This window comes from Ranitomeya imitator, chromosome 5, assembly GCF_032444005.1.
Source record: "Ranitomeya imitator isolate aRanImi1 chromosome 5, aRanImi1.pri, whole genome shotgun sequence".
NCBI classification, from domain to species: domain Eukaryota; kingdom Metazoa; phylum Chordata; class Amphibia; order Anura; family Dendrobatidae; genus Ranitomeya; species Ranitomeya imitator.
In genome coordinates, this window is record NC_091286.1 from 451137535 (window position 1) to 451153245 (window position 15711).

Consider the following 15711-nt stretch of genomic DNA (forward strand, 5'->3'; position numbering starts at 1 on the left):
TGTAGTATATTACACAGCCCACGCAGTATATAGCAATGTAGGCACCATATCCCTGTTAAAAAAAAAAAAAAAGAATTGAAATAAAAAAGTCATATACTCACCCTCCGATGGCCCCCGGATCCAGCCAAGGCCTTTCCCGCTCCGATCCCAAGCGGCAATAACACGTGATGATGCTGCGGTCCCGCAAGACCGCTCTGTCATCTCCGGTCATTGCCGCAATGCATTCTGGGGACTGGAGCGGCGTGTGAGGAGCGGGAAATGCCTGGGCTGGATCCAGGGGCCGTCGGAGGGTGAGTATGTAATGATTTTTTTTTTTTTTTTTTTTAATTATTTTGAACATTATATGTTTTTACTATTTATTCTGCATAGGCAGCATCAATAATAAAAAGTTGGTCACACAGAGGGTTAATGGCAGCGTTAACGGACTGCCTTACACAGTGTTATGCCGCGGTGTAAGGCAGTCCGGTTAACGCTAGCGTGGGCGCTGACTGGGAGGGAGAGGGGGCTTAAGAGTAGGGAGGGGGCACTGACTGCAGGGGAGGAGGGAGGGGCTAATTTGCGGACGGATTGTGCCTGTCGCTGATTGGTCGCGGCCTCGGGCCACGACCAATCAGCGACGCGGGATTTTCGTGACAGACAGACGGAAGTGACCCTTAGACAATTATATAGTAGATGACTTGTGTTTATTTATGGGAAAAAAGAAAAAATAAAAAAAGTGATTTTCAAACTTAACTGATTTAAAGGCACAAAAATTATGTCACAAAATCGTTCATAAATAAAATCTCCCACACTTCTACTTTACATAGAGCATTTTTGGAAACAATGTTTTTTGTTAAAAGTTTATCAGCAATTTCATTTTTCCAACAACCCAAAAAAAATAAATTTGGTTTTGTAAATTAACCCCTTAGTGACAGAGCCAATTTGGTACTTAATGACCGAGCCAATTTTTACAATTCTGACCACTGTCACTTTGAGGTTATAACTCTGGAACGCTTCAACGGATCCCGCTGATTCTGAGTGTTTTTACGTGACATATTGTACTTCATGTTAGTGGTAACATTTCTTCGATATTATTTGCAATTATTTATGAAAAAAACGGAAATGTGGCGAAAATTTTTAAAATTTTGCAATTTTCAAACTTTGTATTTTTATGCCCTTAAATCAGAGAGATATGTCACGAAAAATAGTTAATAAATAACATTTCCCACATGTCTACTTTACATCAGCACAATTTTGGAAACAAAATTTTTTTTGTTAGGGAGTTATAAGGGTTAAAAGTTGACCAGCAATTTCTCATTTTTACAACACCATTTTTTTTTTTAGGGACCACATCACATTTGAAGTCATTTTGAGGGGTCTATATGATAGAAAATAATGAAGTGTGACACCATTCTAAAAACTACACCCCTCAAGGTTCTCAAAACCACATTCAAGAAGTTTATTAACCCTTTACGTGCTTCACAGGAACTAAAACAATGTGGAAGGAAAAAATGAACATTTAACTTTTTTTGCAAACATTTTAATTCAGAACCATTTTTTTTTTTATTTTCACAAGTGTAAAAACAGAAATGTAACCATAAATTATGATATGCAATTTCTCCTGAATACGCCAATACCCCATATGTGGGGGTAAACCACTTTTTGGGCGCACCGCAGAACTTAGAAGTGAAGGAGCGCCGTTTGACTTTTTTCAATGTAGAATTGGCTGGAATTGAGATTGGACGCCATGTCACGTTTAGAGAGCCCCTGATGTGCCTAAACAGTGGAAACTCCCCACAAGTGACACCATTTTGGAAACTAGACCCCTTGAGGAACTTATCTAGATGTGTGGTGAGCACTTTGAACCCCCAAGTGCTTCACAGAAGTTTATAACGTAGAGCCGTGAAAATAAAAAATCGCTTTAGTTTACACAAAAATGATCTTTTCGCCCACAAATTCTTATTTTCACAAGGGTAACCGGAGAAATTAGACCACAAAAGTTCTGCAATTTCTCCTGAGTACGTCTATACCCAATATGTGGGGGTAAACCACTGTTTGGGCGCACAGCAGAGCTTGGAAGAGAAGGACTGCAGTTTTACTTTTTCAATGTAGAATTGGCTGGAATTGAGATTGGACGCCATGTCGCGTTTGGAGAGCCCCTGATGTGCCTAAATAGTAGAAACCCACCACAAGTGACACCATTTTGGAAACTAGACCCCTTAAGGAACTTATCTAGATGTGTGGTGAGAACTTTGAATGCCCAAGTGCTTCACAGAAGTTTAGAATGCAGAGTCGTGAAAATAAAAAAATATTTTTTTTTTCCCACAAAAAAGATTTTTTTAGCCCCCAAGTTTTTATTTTCACAAGAGTAACAGGAGAAATTGGACTGCAATAGTTGTTGTCCAATTTATCCTGAGTACGCTGATGCCCCATATGTGGGGGTAAACCACTGTTTGGGCGCACGGCAGAGCTCAGAAGGGAGGGAGCACCATTTGACTTTTTGAGCGCAAAATTGGCTGTCGTGTTTGGAGACCCCCTGATGTACCTAAACAGTGGAAACCCCCCAATTCTAGCTCCAACCTTTACCCCAACACACCCCTAACCCGATCCATAATCCTAATCACTAACCCTAACGATAATCACAACCCTTACCCCAAAACAACCCTAATGTCAACCCTAACCATAACCCTAATCAAAACCCTAAATCCAACACACCCCTAATCCTAATCTCAACCCTAACCTCAAACCTAACCCTAATCCCAATACACCCCTAATCACAACCCTAACCTTAACCCTAATCCCAAACCTAACCCTAATCCCAAGCGCAACCCTAATGCCAACCCTAACCCTAATACCAACCCTAATCCCAACTCTAGCCCTAACTTTAGCCCCAACCCTAAGGCTACTTTCACACTTGCGTCGTTTGGCATCCGTCGCAATCCGTCGTTTTGGACAAAAAACGGATCCTGCAAATGTGCCCGCAGGATGCCTTTTTTGCCCATAGACTTGTATTGCCGATGGATCGTGACGGATGGCCACACGTCGCGTCCGTCGTGCACTGGATCAGTTGCGTTTTGGCGGACCGTCGGCACAAAAAAAAGTTCAATGTAATGTGTTTTTTTTGTACGTCGCGTCCGCCATTTCTGACCACGCATGCGTGGCCGTAACTCCGCCCCCTCCTCCCCAGGACATAGATTGGGCAGGGGATGCGTTGAAAAACTACATCCGCTGCCCACGTTGTGCACAATTTTCACAACGTGCGTCGGTATGTCGGGCCGACGCATTGCGACTGCCCCGTACCGACGCAAGTGTGAAAGAAGCCTAATCCTAAATTTAGCCCCAACCCTAACCCTAGCCCCAACTGCTCTTCTCCTGCCGGCCAGCAGATGGCGACAGATGGCGGGCGCACTGCGCATGCGCCCGCCATTTTCTTTCCCCATGAAGACGCCGGCGGGCAGGAGAGGACGCAGGAGGACCCAGGGACACCGGTAAGTATAATAGGGTCCACGAATCCCCCTATTTCTCTGTCCTCTGACGTGCGATCACATCAGAGGACAGAGAATTACACATTACTTCTTTTTTTTTTTTTTTTGCGGTCTCCGGTAAACCGTTAATTACTGGCGATCGCAAAACAGGGATCGGTAAAACCGACCCCGATCATGTTCTCTGGGGTCTCGGCTACCCCCGGCAGCCGAGACCCCAGAGAAAAATCGGACTCTGGGGGCGCTGTGGTTTAAGTACCCTTAACTGCCGCCGTTAAAAGGCGTATCGGCGGTCGTTAAGGCCACTTCACCTTTGAAGTGACTTTGAAAGGCCTATATGACAGAAAGTACCCAAAAGTGACATCATTCTAAAAGCTGCACCCCTCAAGGTGTTCAAAAGCACATTCAAGAAGTTTATTAACCCTTCAGTTGCTTCACGAGAACTGAAGCAACGTGAAAGTAAAAAAAAAAAAAAAAAAAAAGGAACATTTAACTTTTTTTCATAAGACATTTACCGTATTTTTCGGACTATAAGACACGTCACAAATTTTGGGGTGAAAAAAGCAGAAAAAAAAAAAAAAAAAGAAAAAAGAACGGGGTCGGTCTTTTTGTCCAAATTTAAGGTATCCTACCTTAGGGCTGGTGGTGGTACAGCAGGGTCACAGCAGGGTCACAGGAGGCATAGTGGAGGCAAAGGTGCAGTGATGCTGAGGAGCGGTGGGCGGTACGGCGTGCACCAGAGCAGGGTCCCTTCCTCAGGTGAAGTGACGCCGCGGCCCGGTATCCAAGGCGATCAGCAGAGCTGGGTTAATCACTGGTTTCTCGGTGGCGGTGGCCATCTTCCTGAGGCCGCGCGTGCGCAGATTGAGTACTCTGCTTCCCAGGGCTCCAGGAAGCAGCGCGTGCACAGATAGAGATCGCGGCGGCCATTTTCCTGAAGCCAAGATCTCAGTCTGCAAACTCTGCTTCAGGAAAATGGCCGCCGCGGCCTCAGTAAGATGGCCACTGCCAAGAAACCCGTGAATTCACCCGGTTCTGCCTCTCGCCTTGGATACCGGGCTGCAGCGTCACCTCGCCTGAGAAAGGGTCCCTGCTCAGGTGGCACGCCATACCGCCCACCGCATCACCGCACCTCTGCCGTAACCAACGGTAAGCTTGCATTCGAACTATAAGACACACCCCCCATTTTCCTCACAATTTTTTTTGGGGGGGAAAAGTGCGTCTTCTAGTCTGAAAAATACGGTACTCTAAACCCAAACTTTTTTTTATTTTCACAAGATTAACAGGAGAAAATGGACCCCAAAATGTGGTGTTCTACTTCTCCTGAGCACGGCGATACCCCATTTGTGGGGGAAATCTACTGTTTGGGCTCAGAAGGGAAGGAGCAACGTTTGACTTTTTGAACACAAAATTGGCTGGAATCGCGAGCGGACTCCATGTCGCGTTTGGAGAGCCCCTGATGTACCTGAACAGTTTAAACTCCCTACAAGTTATGCCATTTTGAATACCAGACGCCTAAAGGGGTATAGTGACCATTTTTAACCCACAGATAATTTAATGTTATCAAATTTTGTCTTAAGTCCCTGCCCTGCATGTTTCACGGTTGTTAGACACACCAAAAAAAAATAAAAAAATCCGGGGGAACCGCCATACCATGTGCATACCCGAGCACCTGATGCAAACTCAAGTAGGGAGCACTTGCGCTCAGCAATAGCCGCTATATTGTCATTTGTTTTACTTTTGAAAACAACCCCAATTCTAACCCTAACCCCATCACAACCCTAGACCTATGATCTACCCCAGCCATCAAAAGGAACCTATAGGAAAAGTTCCCTACTGTTGTCATGAATGCAGATCTCTGTGGACGCACTGAGCGTGCACTCTACATTTAGAAATAAAAAATTAAAAAAAGATGACGGAGGACGGCGAAGGTATTTCTCTCTTCTCTGATGTTAGATCATAGTCAGAGGAGTGATAAATCAGGCCTTTTTTGTGACTGCCATTATTCGGTATATAATGGCAATCACAGGACGGGGATCAACCCTGATCATGTTCTCTAGGATCTCAGTAACCCCCGGTAGCCAAGACCCCAGAGATTTTCCGACGGCGGGGGCTATAGCCTCATTTTTCAGCACCGTTAAAAAGCAGCGCTGAGGAATAAGTACCCTTAACTACCAACCATTAAAAAGGCATATCTACAATCCTAAGGGGGATAAGCAAGAGGCACCACTAACCAAACAACACCATGAAGACCAAGGAGATCTCCAAACAAGTCAGGAACAAAGTTGCTGAAACGTACAAGTCAGGGTGGGGTAATACAAATATCCCCATCTCTGATGATCCCCCGGAGCACCATCAAATGGAAAAAACATGGTACCACAACAAACCTGCCAAGAGAGGGCCGCCCACCAAAACAACCACAATAAGCCGTACGCTCCATAGAGGTGGCTTTTTATAGGAGAGTGAGCAGAAAAAAGTCTTTACTTACAGTTTGTGTGTGTATGGCTTGCTTTGCGTTTGCTAAAAGACATGTGGGAGACTCCCAAAATGTATGGAGAAAGGTGCTGGTCAGAGGAGACCACAATTTAATTTTAGGCCACCAAGGTAAACGCTATATCTGGCATCAAACCAACACAGTTCATAACCCCAATAATACCATCCCGACAGTGAAACATGGTGGGGACATCAGGGTGCAGGGATGTTTTTCGGCAGCAGGAACAGAGAACATGGCCCAAGTTGAGGGGCAAGTGGATGGGGCGAAATGGAGGGATATCCTTGATCAAAATCTGTCTTAATTTGTCAGTGATTGGAGAGTGATTTAAGAGGAAACGTGTAAATATTTTGGAGTGGCCTAGTCAAAGCCCAGACCTTAATCCAATTCAGAATCTATGGCCAGACTTGATTGCTGTTCACCAGAGGAAAGGAGGAGCTGGAGCAGTTTTGCATTGAAGAATAACCCAAAATCTAAAGGTACCGTCACACTCAGCAACTTTTGAACGATAACGATAGCGATCCGTGACGTTGCATAGCGATATCGTTGTGTTTGACACGCAGCAGCGATCAGGATCCTGCTGTGACATCGCTGGTCGGAGCTGAAAGTCCCGAACTTTATTTCGTCGCTGGATCACTCGCTGAATTGGCGTGTGTGACGCCGATCCAGCAATGTGTTCACTGGTAACCAGGGTAAATATCGGGTTACTAAGCGCAGGGCCGCGCTTAGTAACCCGATCTTTACCCTGGTTACCATTGTAAATGTTTAAAATAAAAAAAAATAAAAAAACACTACATACTTACATTCCGGTGTCTGTCACGTCCCTCGCCTTCAGCCTCCCGCACTGACTGTGAGCGCCGGCCGTAAAACAGAGCACAGCGGTGACGTCACCGCTCTGCTTTCCGGCCAGCGCTCACAGTCAGTGCGGGAAGATGACGGCGAGGGACGCGACAGACACCGGAATGTAAGTATGTAGTGTTTTTTTTTTTTTTACATTTACAATGGTAACCAGGGTAAACATCGGGTTACTAAGCGCGGCCCTGCGCTTAGTAACCCGATGTTTACCCTGGTTACCCGGGGACTTCGGCATCGTTGGTCGCTGGAGAGCTGTCTGTGTTACAGCTCTCCAGCGACCAAACAGCGACGCTGCAGCGATCGGCATCGTTGTCTATACCGTCTAAATGTGACGGTACCTTTAGTGACAAGATGTGGAAAGCTCAGAGACGTATCAAAAGCGACTTGCAACTGTAAATTGCCACAACAGGAGGGTCTACAAAGTACTGACTTTAGTGGCGGGGTGGGGCGAAATGCACAAATACGTTTTCAGGTATTTTGTCCTATTTGTTGTTTGCTTTGCAATAATAAAAAAAAAAAAAATCAAATGTTCACAGTTGTAGGCATGTTATTTACATGAACTGATGCAAACCCTCAAAAAAAAAAAAAAAAAAAAATAATAACGAAACCGTGAAATTGCAGGTTGTGAGGTAGCAAGAGACAGAAAATGCCAAGGGCGTGAAAGCTTTTGCAAAAGACTACCTCCTTAAAGAAAAACAATTTGGAGATGACATACATTTCAAATGGAGAAAGGGGAAAAAACAGAAAAAAAAACCCTGAATATTTGTGTGTTTGGGTCTCACTGACTACAGTGGCTGATAGAACTAAAAATCCATATCTCTGTACACAACCTGTGGATTTTGCAGGAAAATCATGTCGCTGTCTATGCCTGTCCTTGTGTTTTAGTATGCATTAAAGATACTTGTGAATATATTGTTTTGGTAATCCAAAACAAGCTCTCTATGATATGACTTACTTACATCAGCTCCTTCCAGTGACTTCTTCAGCACAGCCACCACCTCTTCTTGGAAAGCAACTTCATCCACACATTTGGGACGGCTGCACAGAAACCATATGATGAATACAAGATGAAACAAAAAGCACGATATGCAATCACAATCAGGAATTCAAGCCATGCATCTTACTGTCACAAAACTAATGTAGGTTTTGTAGTCAATTGCATTAGTCGAGTAGAGTATTAAAAGGTTTATAAAATCAAAGAAAAAGAAAAAGACAATTACCGTACAATAAAGGATACTGTAAAGGTAATAAAATGTTACGTTAGAGTGCCCTCATATGGACAACTACAAACATTACACCAAATAGATAATGTGAAACAAAAAAAAAAACAAAACAAAGAAAGCAAACCAGATTACCAGCAAATCCAAAAAGACGTAGGACTTTTAATCAGTACAGCAAATACTTTGTGAAAACAAATCTCATGATACCGAGGTGGATGCCAATAATGAAAAAAAAAAAAAAAAAAAACATCAACCACCTCAAGTAGTATAAAGTGTATCCTTAGTACACAAACAGATTTACATAGTGTTAATGAAATGGTCATCTCCAAATTAAGCGGTCTGGATAACATTACACAAAAAAAAAAAGACGACAACTGAAGTAAAAGGAATGAATAAATCCAACAGTCCAACAGTCTCTGAAAGAACAAAAGATTCAAGATGAAAACTTTTATTGATAACAGTAGTGCAATTTGTTAAAGGGGTTTCAAGGTTTATCATGAAAGTCTGCAGACATGTGAAGTGCGCACAGTGCTGCAGTTATCAATGGATGCCTCCTGCACAGCACAGCCGGCACACACTGTGTATGGAATGGGCTCAGCTCTAGTACCCAATATAGATTGCACTGCTACATCCTACCGGGAACTGTGGTGTCGGTGTCCATTCTGTTGGAGTCGGTATAAAATGGATGGACTCCCAAAATATATAATAAGTTGGGTACAGCAGTACAATGCAGAATGTGCTGTAAATATTTTTATAAGAATTTGGGAAAGTTATGAAATGTCCTATAAATGTCTGTTCTGCGGAGATGAATCTGTGCTGCACTTTATGTACAGGCTCAGTAGTGACCAGTGCTGGGGGAGTCGGAGTCAGGGAAATTGAGGGGTTGGAGGTTTGGCTTACCACCTCCACAGGCTTGCATCCTACATCAGAAAGGGCATATACAAACATTACGAAAACAGTGAAAGATTGATATAGAAAAAATATCAAACAATCTTAGGAATTTTCATTCTACAAGGAGTAACACTTTCTGGAACCAGAATATATTTAAGGCCAAAGTCACACAAGGTTTTTTTATATCCGTGAAAAACAGAACATTTCTTTATGTTTTTCCTCAGAAGTTTTTAAAACTTCACAATGGATCCAATAATAGTAGTAAAACGGGTGTTTCCATTTCTCATCTATTTATGTGAAAAGACTGAAGAAACTATAGGTTTGTATGCCGTCAGGACGAGTCCGCACACAAAGAATAACGGATGTGTGAATGCAGCCCAAGTCATAGTGACACTAGACTGGCTCCGCTGTGTGGTGTATAAAGTCAGGACTCCACCAATCTAATGATAACGATGGCTTATCTTCAGGATCAGGCAACAATTTACAGAACTGGAAAACAATGTAACGGTGTAAGGCTATGTGCCCATGTTTAGAAAATTCAGCACAATTTCTAATCTCTCAGCAGGAAAACCGCAGCTCCCAAAAAACGTGTATTTTTGCCCTGCGCTTTTGACTGATTTGAGTGAAGTCAATAGTGAAAAACGCAGGGCAAAAAAAACACACAAAATTGAAATGGCGCAGATTATTTTCTGCACCAAATTTGCAAGTCAAAAAAAATAAGCACTTCAGGATTCTCATTCACTTTTCTGGCATCAGGTTTGCTTCAGGTTCTGATAACAAATCTGCAACGTGTGCACAAGCCCTAACACATTTCCACCAAAGCTGTGTGACACTGACCAGTAAATCAGCACTGGGAGCCTGCCTTTGCTTGATGCGCTTCAGTCGCTTTCAACTTGTGTGTCCTCGTCTCTGGCTACATCCAGTTATATCTCTCCTCAGAAGTGATTACAGTCTAGTTACACCAATTTGGAAAATACTCTCTAAATTTAGTCATGTCACAAACGCAGAAGGCACCAAGAGTAAAGCTGATAAAGTAGGTTTACAAAGCAATCAGTTTTAGATATTCCAGGCATCTTTATTCTGATCCGCTTTAATGAATATTCCTACCAAATCCAATCTAGTTATTAATGTTGCAGTAACTTTATCCAACTATATTGAAGGCTCTTTATTAAAGTGTACTTACCATCCCAGGTGAAATATCAGTATAAAACATCTTGTGTGTGCCGGGTTGTTAACTACAAAAAAATACCTGCTATATAGTCCTCTGCAGTTTTCAGCAACCCCAGGAGGCAATTGCGCCCCCACTTGTAATGAACTACCTATAAACCCTAGGCGAGCTCCTCATTCTCCCAACAATAAAAGCAGTAATATGGTGCATATGGTTATTAAAGCGCTGCAGCCAATCACTGAGCTCACTGACTCGTGTGGTCTACATTGGCAGAGCTGCTGGGCTCACACCGATTGACTGCAGCACTGTACACATGTCACCTCTGCAGCCTTTACAAAAATCACCAGAGCAGTAGCAGAAAAGACCCGGGGAGGCGAGCACAAGCTGACTGTATTACTTCTCAAAGCCACAACTAATTTATAATAATAACAAAAATTAAAGTCAACAGGATAATTCCTAATTCAATTGAATTTAATTTAGGACACTAATGGACAGGTTGCATGGGACCACCAAGTGTCCTGCAGTTTTATCAATGATTGGGCGCGCCATCATGTGGCACAATACCTGCACGGGAGCCCTGGGGAGACAGAGTGCCGACACCGCAGGAAAAGAACCGGCATGGCAGGGTATAAGCTTTATTATTTTATGGAGGCCAAACATTTTGATCAAGAAGGGGTTGTCCTAGAAGTGGACAACCCCTTTAAGGTGATATCGTTGTATTGCAATAATTTTTAACATGCAGAAGAATTAGCAGTTTGTGCAAAAGGTCTACACTACCATGCGCCATTTGATATTGGTTACCTGTTCTTTTGAACATTGGGATGTCAAAAAATGTTGCAATTTGTCCAAAATGTATTATTTCGTTATCACACTATTCTCAATCTTTTCTCTAAGGCCTCTTTTACACTTCAGTCTTTCTGCTTCCGTCGCAATCCTTCGATTTTTGAAAATGCAGGATCCTGCAAAAAAAAATCTGCAGGATCCTGCATTTTCCCATAGACTTGTATTGCCGACGGATCGCGACGTATGGCCAAATGTTGCGTCCGTCGTGCACTGGATGCGTCGGGTTTTGGCGGGCCATCGTCACAGAAAAACGTTCAAGGGAACGTTTTTCTGTACGTCGCATCCAGTGTTTCAGACTGCGCTCTCACGATCTTTCCTGCTTGGCAACGCAGACGGAAGTGTGAAAGAAGCCTAATAAGGCTGCCGTCACACTAGCAGTATTAGGTCAGTATTTTATATCTGTATTTGTAAGCCAAAACCAGGAGTGGAACAATCAGAGGAAAAGTATAATAGAAACATATGCACCACTTCTGCATTTACCACCCACTCCTGGTTTTGGCTCCCAAATACTGATGTAAAATACTGACCAAATACTGCTAGTGTGACGGCAGCCTAACAGTGAGGCACGTACTACCATGCTTAGCAATTTGCATCAAATTTATCATTAAGCTTTGATAAATATGGAGTGGCAAAGTTGAAGCAAGGTCAATAAAAAAGGCAAATACCTACATTTATTTAAAAAAAAAAAAATGGTGTTAAGTGTCTACAGCTATGCTGTAAAACTGGAGCACAGGAACTCAAGCAGGAGAACATAAGGGCAGATTCATTATTAGTAGTATGACTCGAATTTTTTGCAGAATACGACATGTTGGTGCAAGTTGTCACATCTAGTTTTGGACACATTTAGGCTATGTTCACAAGTTGGGTTTTTGCTGCATTTTTTACGCAAATCTTCAGCTGCATTTTACAGTACCAGCAAAAGCTATGAGATTTCATTTCTCATGCACACACATTGCTTTGGTTTTTTTTCTGACCGATTTGGAAAATGTCAAAGACATATTGATGGGATGCTGGAGGTGCTTGAAGCTGGATGTGACTGTTAGGAGTGCGTGATGGGAGAATGCTGAATGTGGTGGGAACCCCTGGATCTCGGTATACTGCTTTTGGGTGGGACCGCGGACCACTGCTCTAAGGCAACACTCACACGCGTTTTTTGCTGCATTTTTCAGAAGGCAAAACCTGCTCTCTTGACAGTAAAGAAGCTGCTTACAAATAAGTTTTGCTGTGTTTTTATTGACTCTTGTGCATGCTGATACGTTTTGTGTGGTATAAGTGATTAGATGACTATTCTTCGGGTTTGTGCAATTACAGCTATACCAGATTTATAGCCTTTTTTAGTGTTTGGCTTCTATCACACACTAAAAAACGCTTATTATTGCAAAAACAAGTTTTGCATCACCATATTTTCATAGCTGTAATTTTTCCATAGTTTGGCCGATAGTCACATGAGGGCTTGTTTTTTGCAAGAGGAGTTGAAGTTGTTATTGGTACCATTTTTAAGCACATGATATTTTTTGATTGCTTTTTATTCTGATTTTTGAGAGTCAGAATTAACAAAAGACAGCAATTCAGGAATTGTGGGTTTTTTTTTTTTGTTTGTTTTTTTTAATACCGTTCGGGTTGTGGTAAAATTGTTAAAGGGAACCGGTCACCCCCTCCCCAGGCATTTGTAACTAAAAGAGCCACCTTGTGCTGCACTAATGCTGCATTCTGTCAAGGTGGCTCTTTTAGTTGGGGTCCCTTCCAACGCTGAAAGAATTTTTATAATTTGCCCCTCAAACCTGTAGTTTGTCAGGGGGGGCATGTCTTTCCTCCTAGGACACAGTGTTCAGTTACGTCCCCGGCGCTTTATTATTTTTTCTCGGGCATGCAGTTAGCACTGCCCTACCACTGACATCACATGATGTCTTCATTCTCGCGCTTGCGTGTACGCGTGGCCCGAGATCCCGCCCCACAGTCTCTTCTGATTTATTCACACTGTGGGGCTGGGAATCTTGGATATGCGCAGTAGTTCTCTGCGGCTCTCCCTCCGCCTCTGACGCTGCACAGTAGGAAAGAGGCGGAGGGATTCTTTCAGCGGTGGAAGGGACCCCAACTAAAAGAGCCACCTTGACAGAATGCATCATTAGTGCAGCACAAGGTGGCTCTTTTAGTTACAAACGCCTGGTTGGGGGGGTGACAGGTTCCCTTTAAAGGGCCACTGTCACCCCCTCCAGCCGTTATAAACTAAAAGAGCCACCTTGTGCAGCAGTAATGCTGCATTCTAACAAGGTGGCTTTTAGTTTTTGGTTCATGTATTCCCAAAATAAAGCGTTTTCAAACTTATCCAAAATACCTGTCTTTCGCCAGGGAGGCAGGTCCTCACCCCCCAGCTTGAACCGCCACTCTGCCGTCACTCAAATATTCAGGGGCTCCGGGTGCCACCCCCTCCGCGCTGTTTTCGCTTGAAATCCGGTGCCTGTGCCGTGCACTACTGTGTGGGGCAGGCACAAAGAGCTCTGGCCGTCTGACATCACAGCCAGGCTTGAAGACTGCGCCTGTGCGGCCGCCCTGCCTATGAATCCCAGCCCCGCACTGTGCATAATGCATAACACACTGCGGGGCTGGGATTCCCAAGGTGGGTGGCCGCACAGGCGTAGTCTGCAAGCCTGGCTGGGACGTCAGATGGCCAGAGCTCACTGCGCCTCCAACAGACAGTACTACACAGCGCAGGCGCCGGATTTCATGGGAAAACAGCACGGAGGGGGCGGCGCCCGAAGCCCCTAAATATTTGAGTGACAGCAGAGTGGCGGTTCAAGCAGGGGGTGAGGACCAGCCTCCCTGGCTAAAGACAGGTATTTTGGAGAAGTTATAAAATGCTTTATTTTGGGAATACATGCACCAAAAACTAAAAGAGCCACCTTGTTAGAATGCAGCATTACTGCTGCACAAGTGGGCTCTTTTAGTTTATAACGGCTGGAGGGGGTGACCGAGTCCCATTAAGGCAGCTTTATTCTTCGGGTCAGTACGATTACAGCGATGCCCCATTTATATAGCTTTTTTTTTTTTATATTTTGGTGCTTTTACACAAAAAATATTTTATGGTAAAAAAAAAAAAAAAAAAAAAACAATTACTTTTGCCTTGCTTTATTCTGAGAGCTAGAGCTTATTTTTCCACTGGAGGAGCTGTATGATGACTTGTTTTTAGCGGGACAAGATGATGTTTTCAGAGATTTCCTTTTTATTTACATTTGTCTTTTTGATCACATTTTATTCCAAGGTTTGATGATAAAGCATCATTTATTTTTTTTTACTAGTGTTTATTGAAGGGGTTAACCAGCGGGACACGTTGTGCTGATAGGAGCTCCCTCCCTCTGCGATGCTGGGTGATAGTGGTCGCTGATTGGCTGTTGGGGTCATGTGGCATACCATCACACAAGCCCAGGTGCCACTGTGGGGCAGTATGAGGGAACACTGGAAATGAGAAGGGCGCTCAGAGTTTTCCCACTGATCCCAGTGTTTGTAATGGTCAGCAGCGCTGCAGCCAATCAGTGAACTCAGTGGCTCAGAGAGGTTCGTACTAACTACTTGGGGAAAGCCGCTGAGCTCAGTGATTGTCTGCAGCGCTGGGGACAACAGGAGACACTGGGAGCAGCGGTGGAGACTCAGCACTGGACCCGGGGAGAGGAGTATCAGGGATGGATAGGATACTGTCCTAGCAGTGAAGACCCCTGGAAGTGGCCGCTGCTTTATAGCCATTTACATGATCGGCAGACGCTAGAAATGACTGACATGGGGGCGACGAGGGCTGTGACTGGCAGACTGCCGGGAAAACTCACTATTTCTCCACCCAAGGAATTGGCTTCTGCTTCTTGCCGTCAGCGCCAGATGTGGAGGCTGAAGTCTTCTCCTTCAGTGGCTTCGTGCTGATGGACGTCCCGCCTTTCAGAAACGCCTGCATTCTCCTGCTGGAGGCGAGGGACGCGCTGACCGCCGCACACTGCACGACCGCCGCTCTCGGCTTCAACTCCGGCAGCCAGCGCGCCAAAACCGCGCCAATCACTTCCCGGTCACGTGGCTGCCCGCGCCAGCAACATTAGTAAGCGAGCAGCCATGTGACCGGACCTACCAGTGACATCACTGAGTCATGTGACCGCCGCCTTCTCGCGCAGCGTGTGCTGACTTCTCCTGTCCTCCCTCCGTGTGTTATGTGTCGCGACATACACTGGTCACACCCAAATACTCCGCCAAATACAGGCTGGGAGATGGAGAGTCACTAGAGAGAGCTGCGTCTCCAGAGGAAATGGGGTCCTCTCCCCTGCTGAGAAATACAGACGAGACTATCACAGATGATGCATGCACAATAGATATCAACTACAGAGCTCATAACAGCAATAAACTGCTAATTCATGCCCGAAATATCTATAATATAACGCTGGGAGCGTCATTCTGTCAGAAGTGTTTATAGACTGCGTAAGAGCAAGAGCCGGCGCAGCCCAGGAGATCGCGGTGTGCGTAAACACTGAACGCACGCCGCGATCTCCAACGGAGAAGCAGGGACGTGCCAGGAGGGTGAGTATAAGCTATATTCACCTGTCCCCGTTCCAGAGCTGCGTGCCGCTCCGTCTTCCGGGTCCTCTGCCTGTGACGTTCAGAGGGCGCGATGACGCGCTTAGTGCGCGCCGCCCTCTGACTGAACTGTCACAGCCAGAGGACCCGGAACACGGAGCGGCACGCAGTGCTGGAACGGGGACAGGTGACTATAGCAAGTGTCGGGGGTCTGAGCTAGCGGTGACTCCGGCA

General features: G+C 44.7%; 1 protein-coding gene across 1 annotated transcript in view; it reads right to left on the minus strand.

Moving 5' to 3' along the window:
• Nucleotides 1-15116, minus strand: part of RFC4 (replication factor C subunit 4) — an 86214-nt gene extending 71098 nt beyond the window's left edge. The window contains exons 1-2 of the mRNA XM_069727235.1: nt 14748-15116; nt 7767-7845 (exon numbers count right to left, since the gene is read on the minus strand). Coding sequence (XP_069583336.1) covers nt 7767-7845; nt 14748-14869 — 201 coding nt within the window. The 5' untranslated portion in view covers nt 14870-15116. The remainder of the gene's footprint in view (nt 1-7766; nt 7846-14747) is intronic.
• Between the last annotated feature and the right edge of the window lie 595 nt (nt 15117-15711).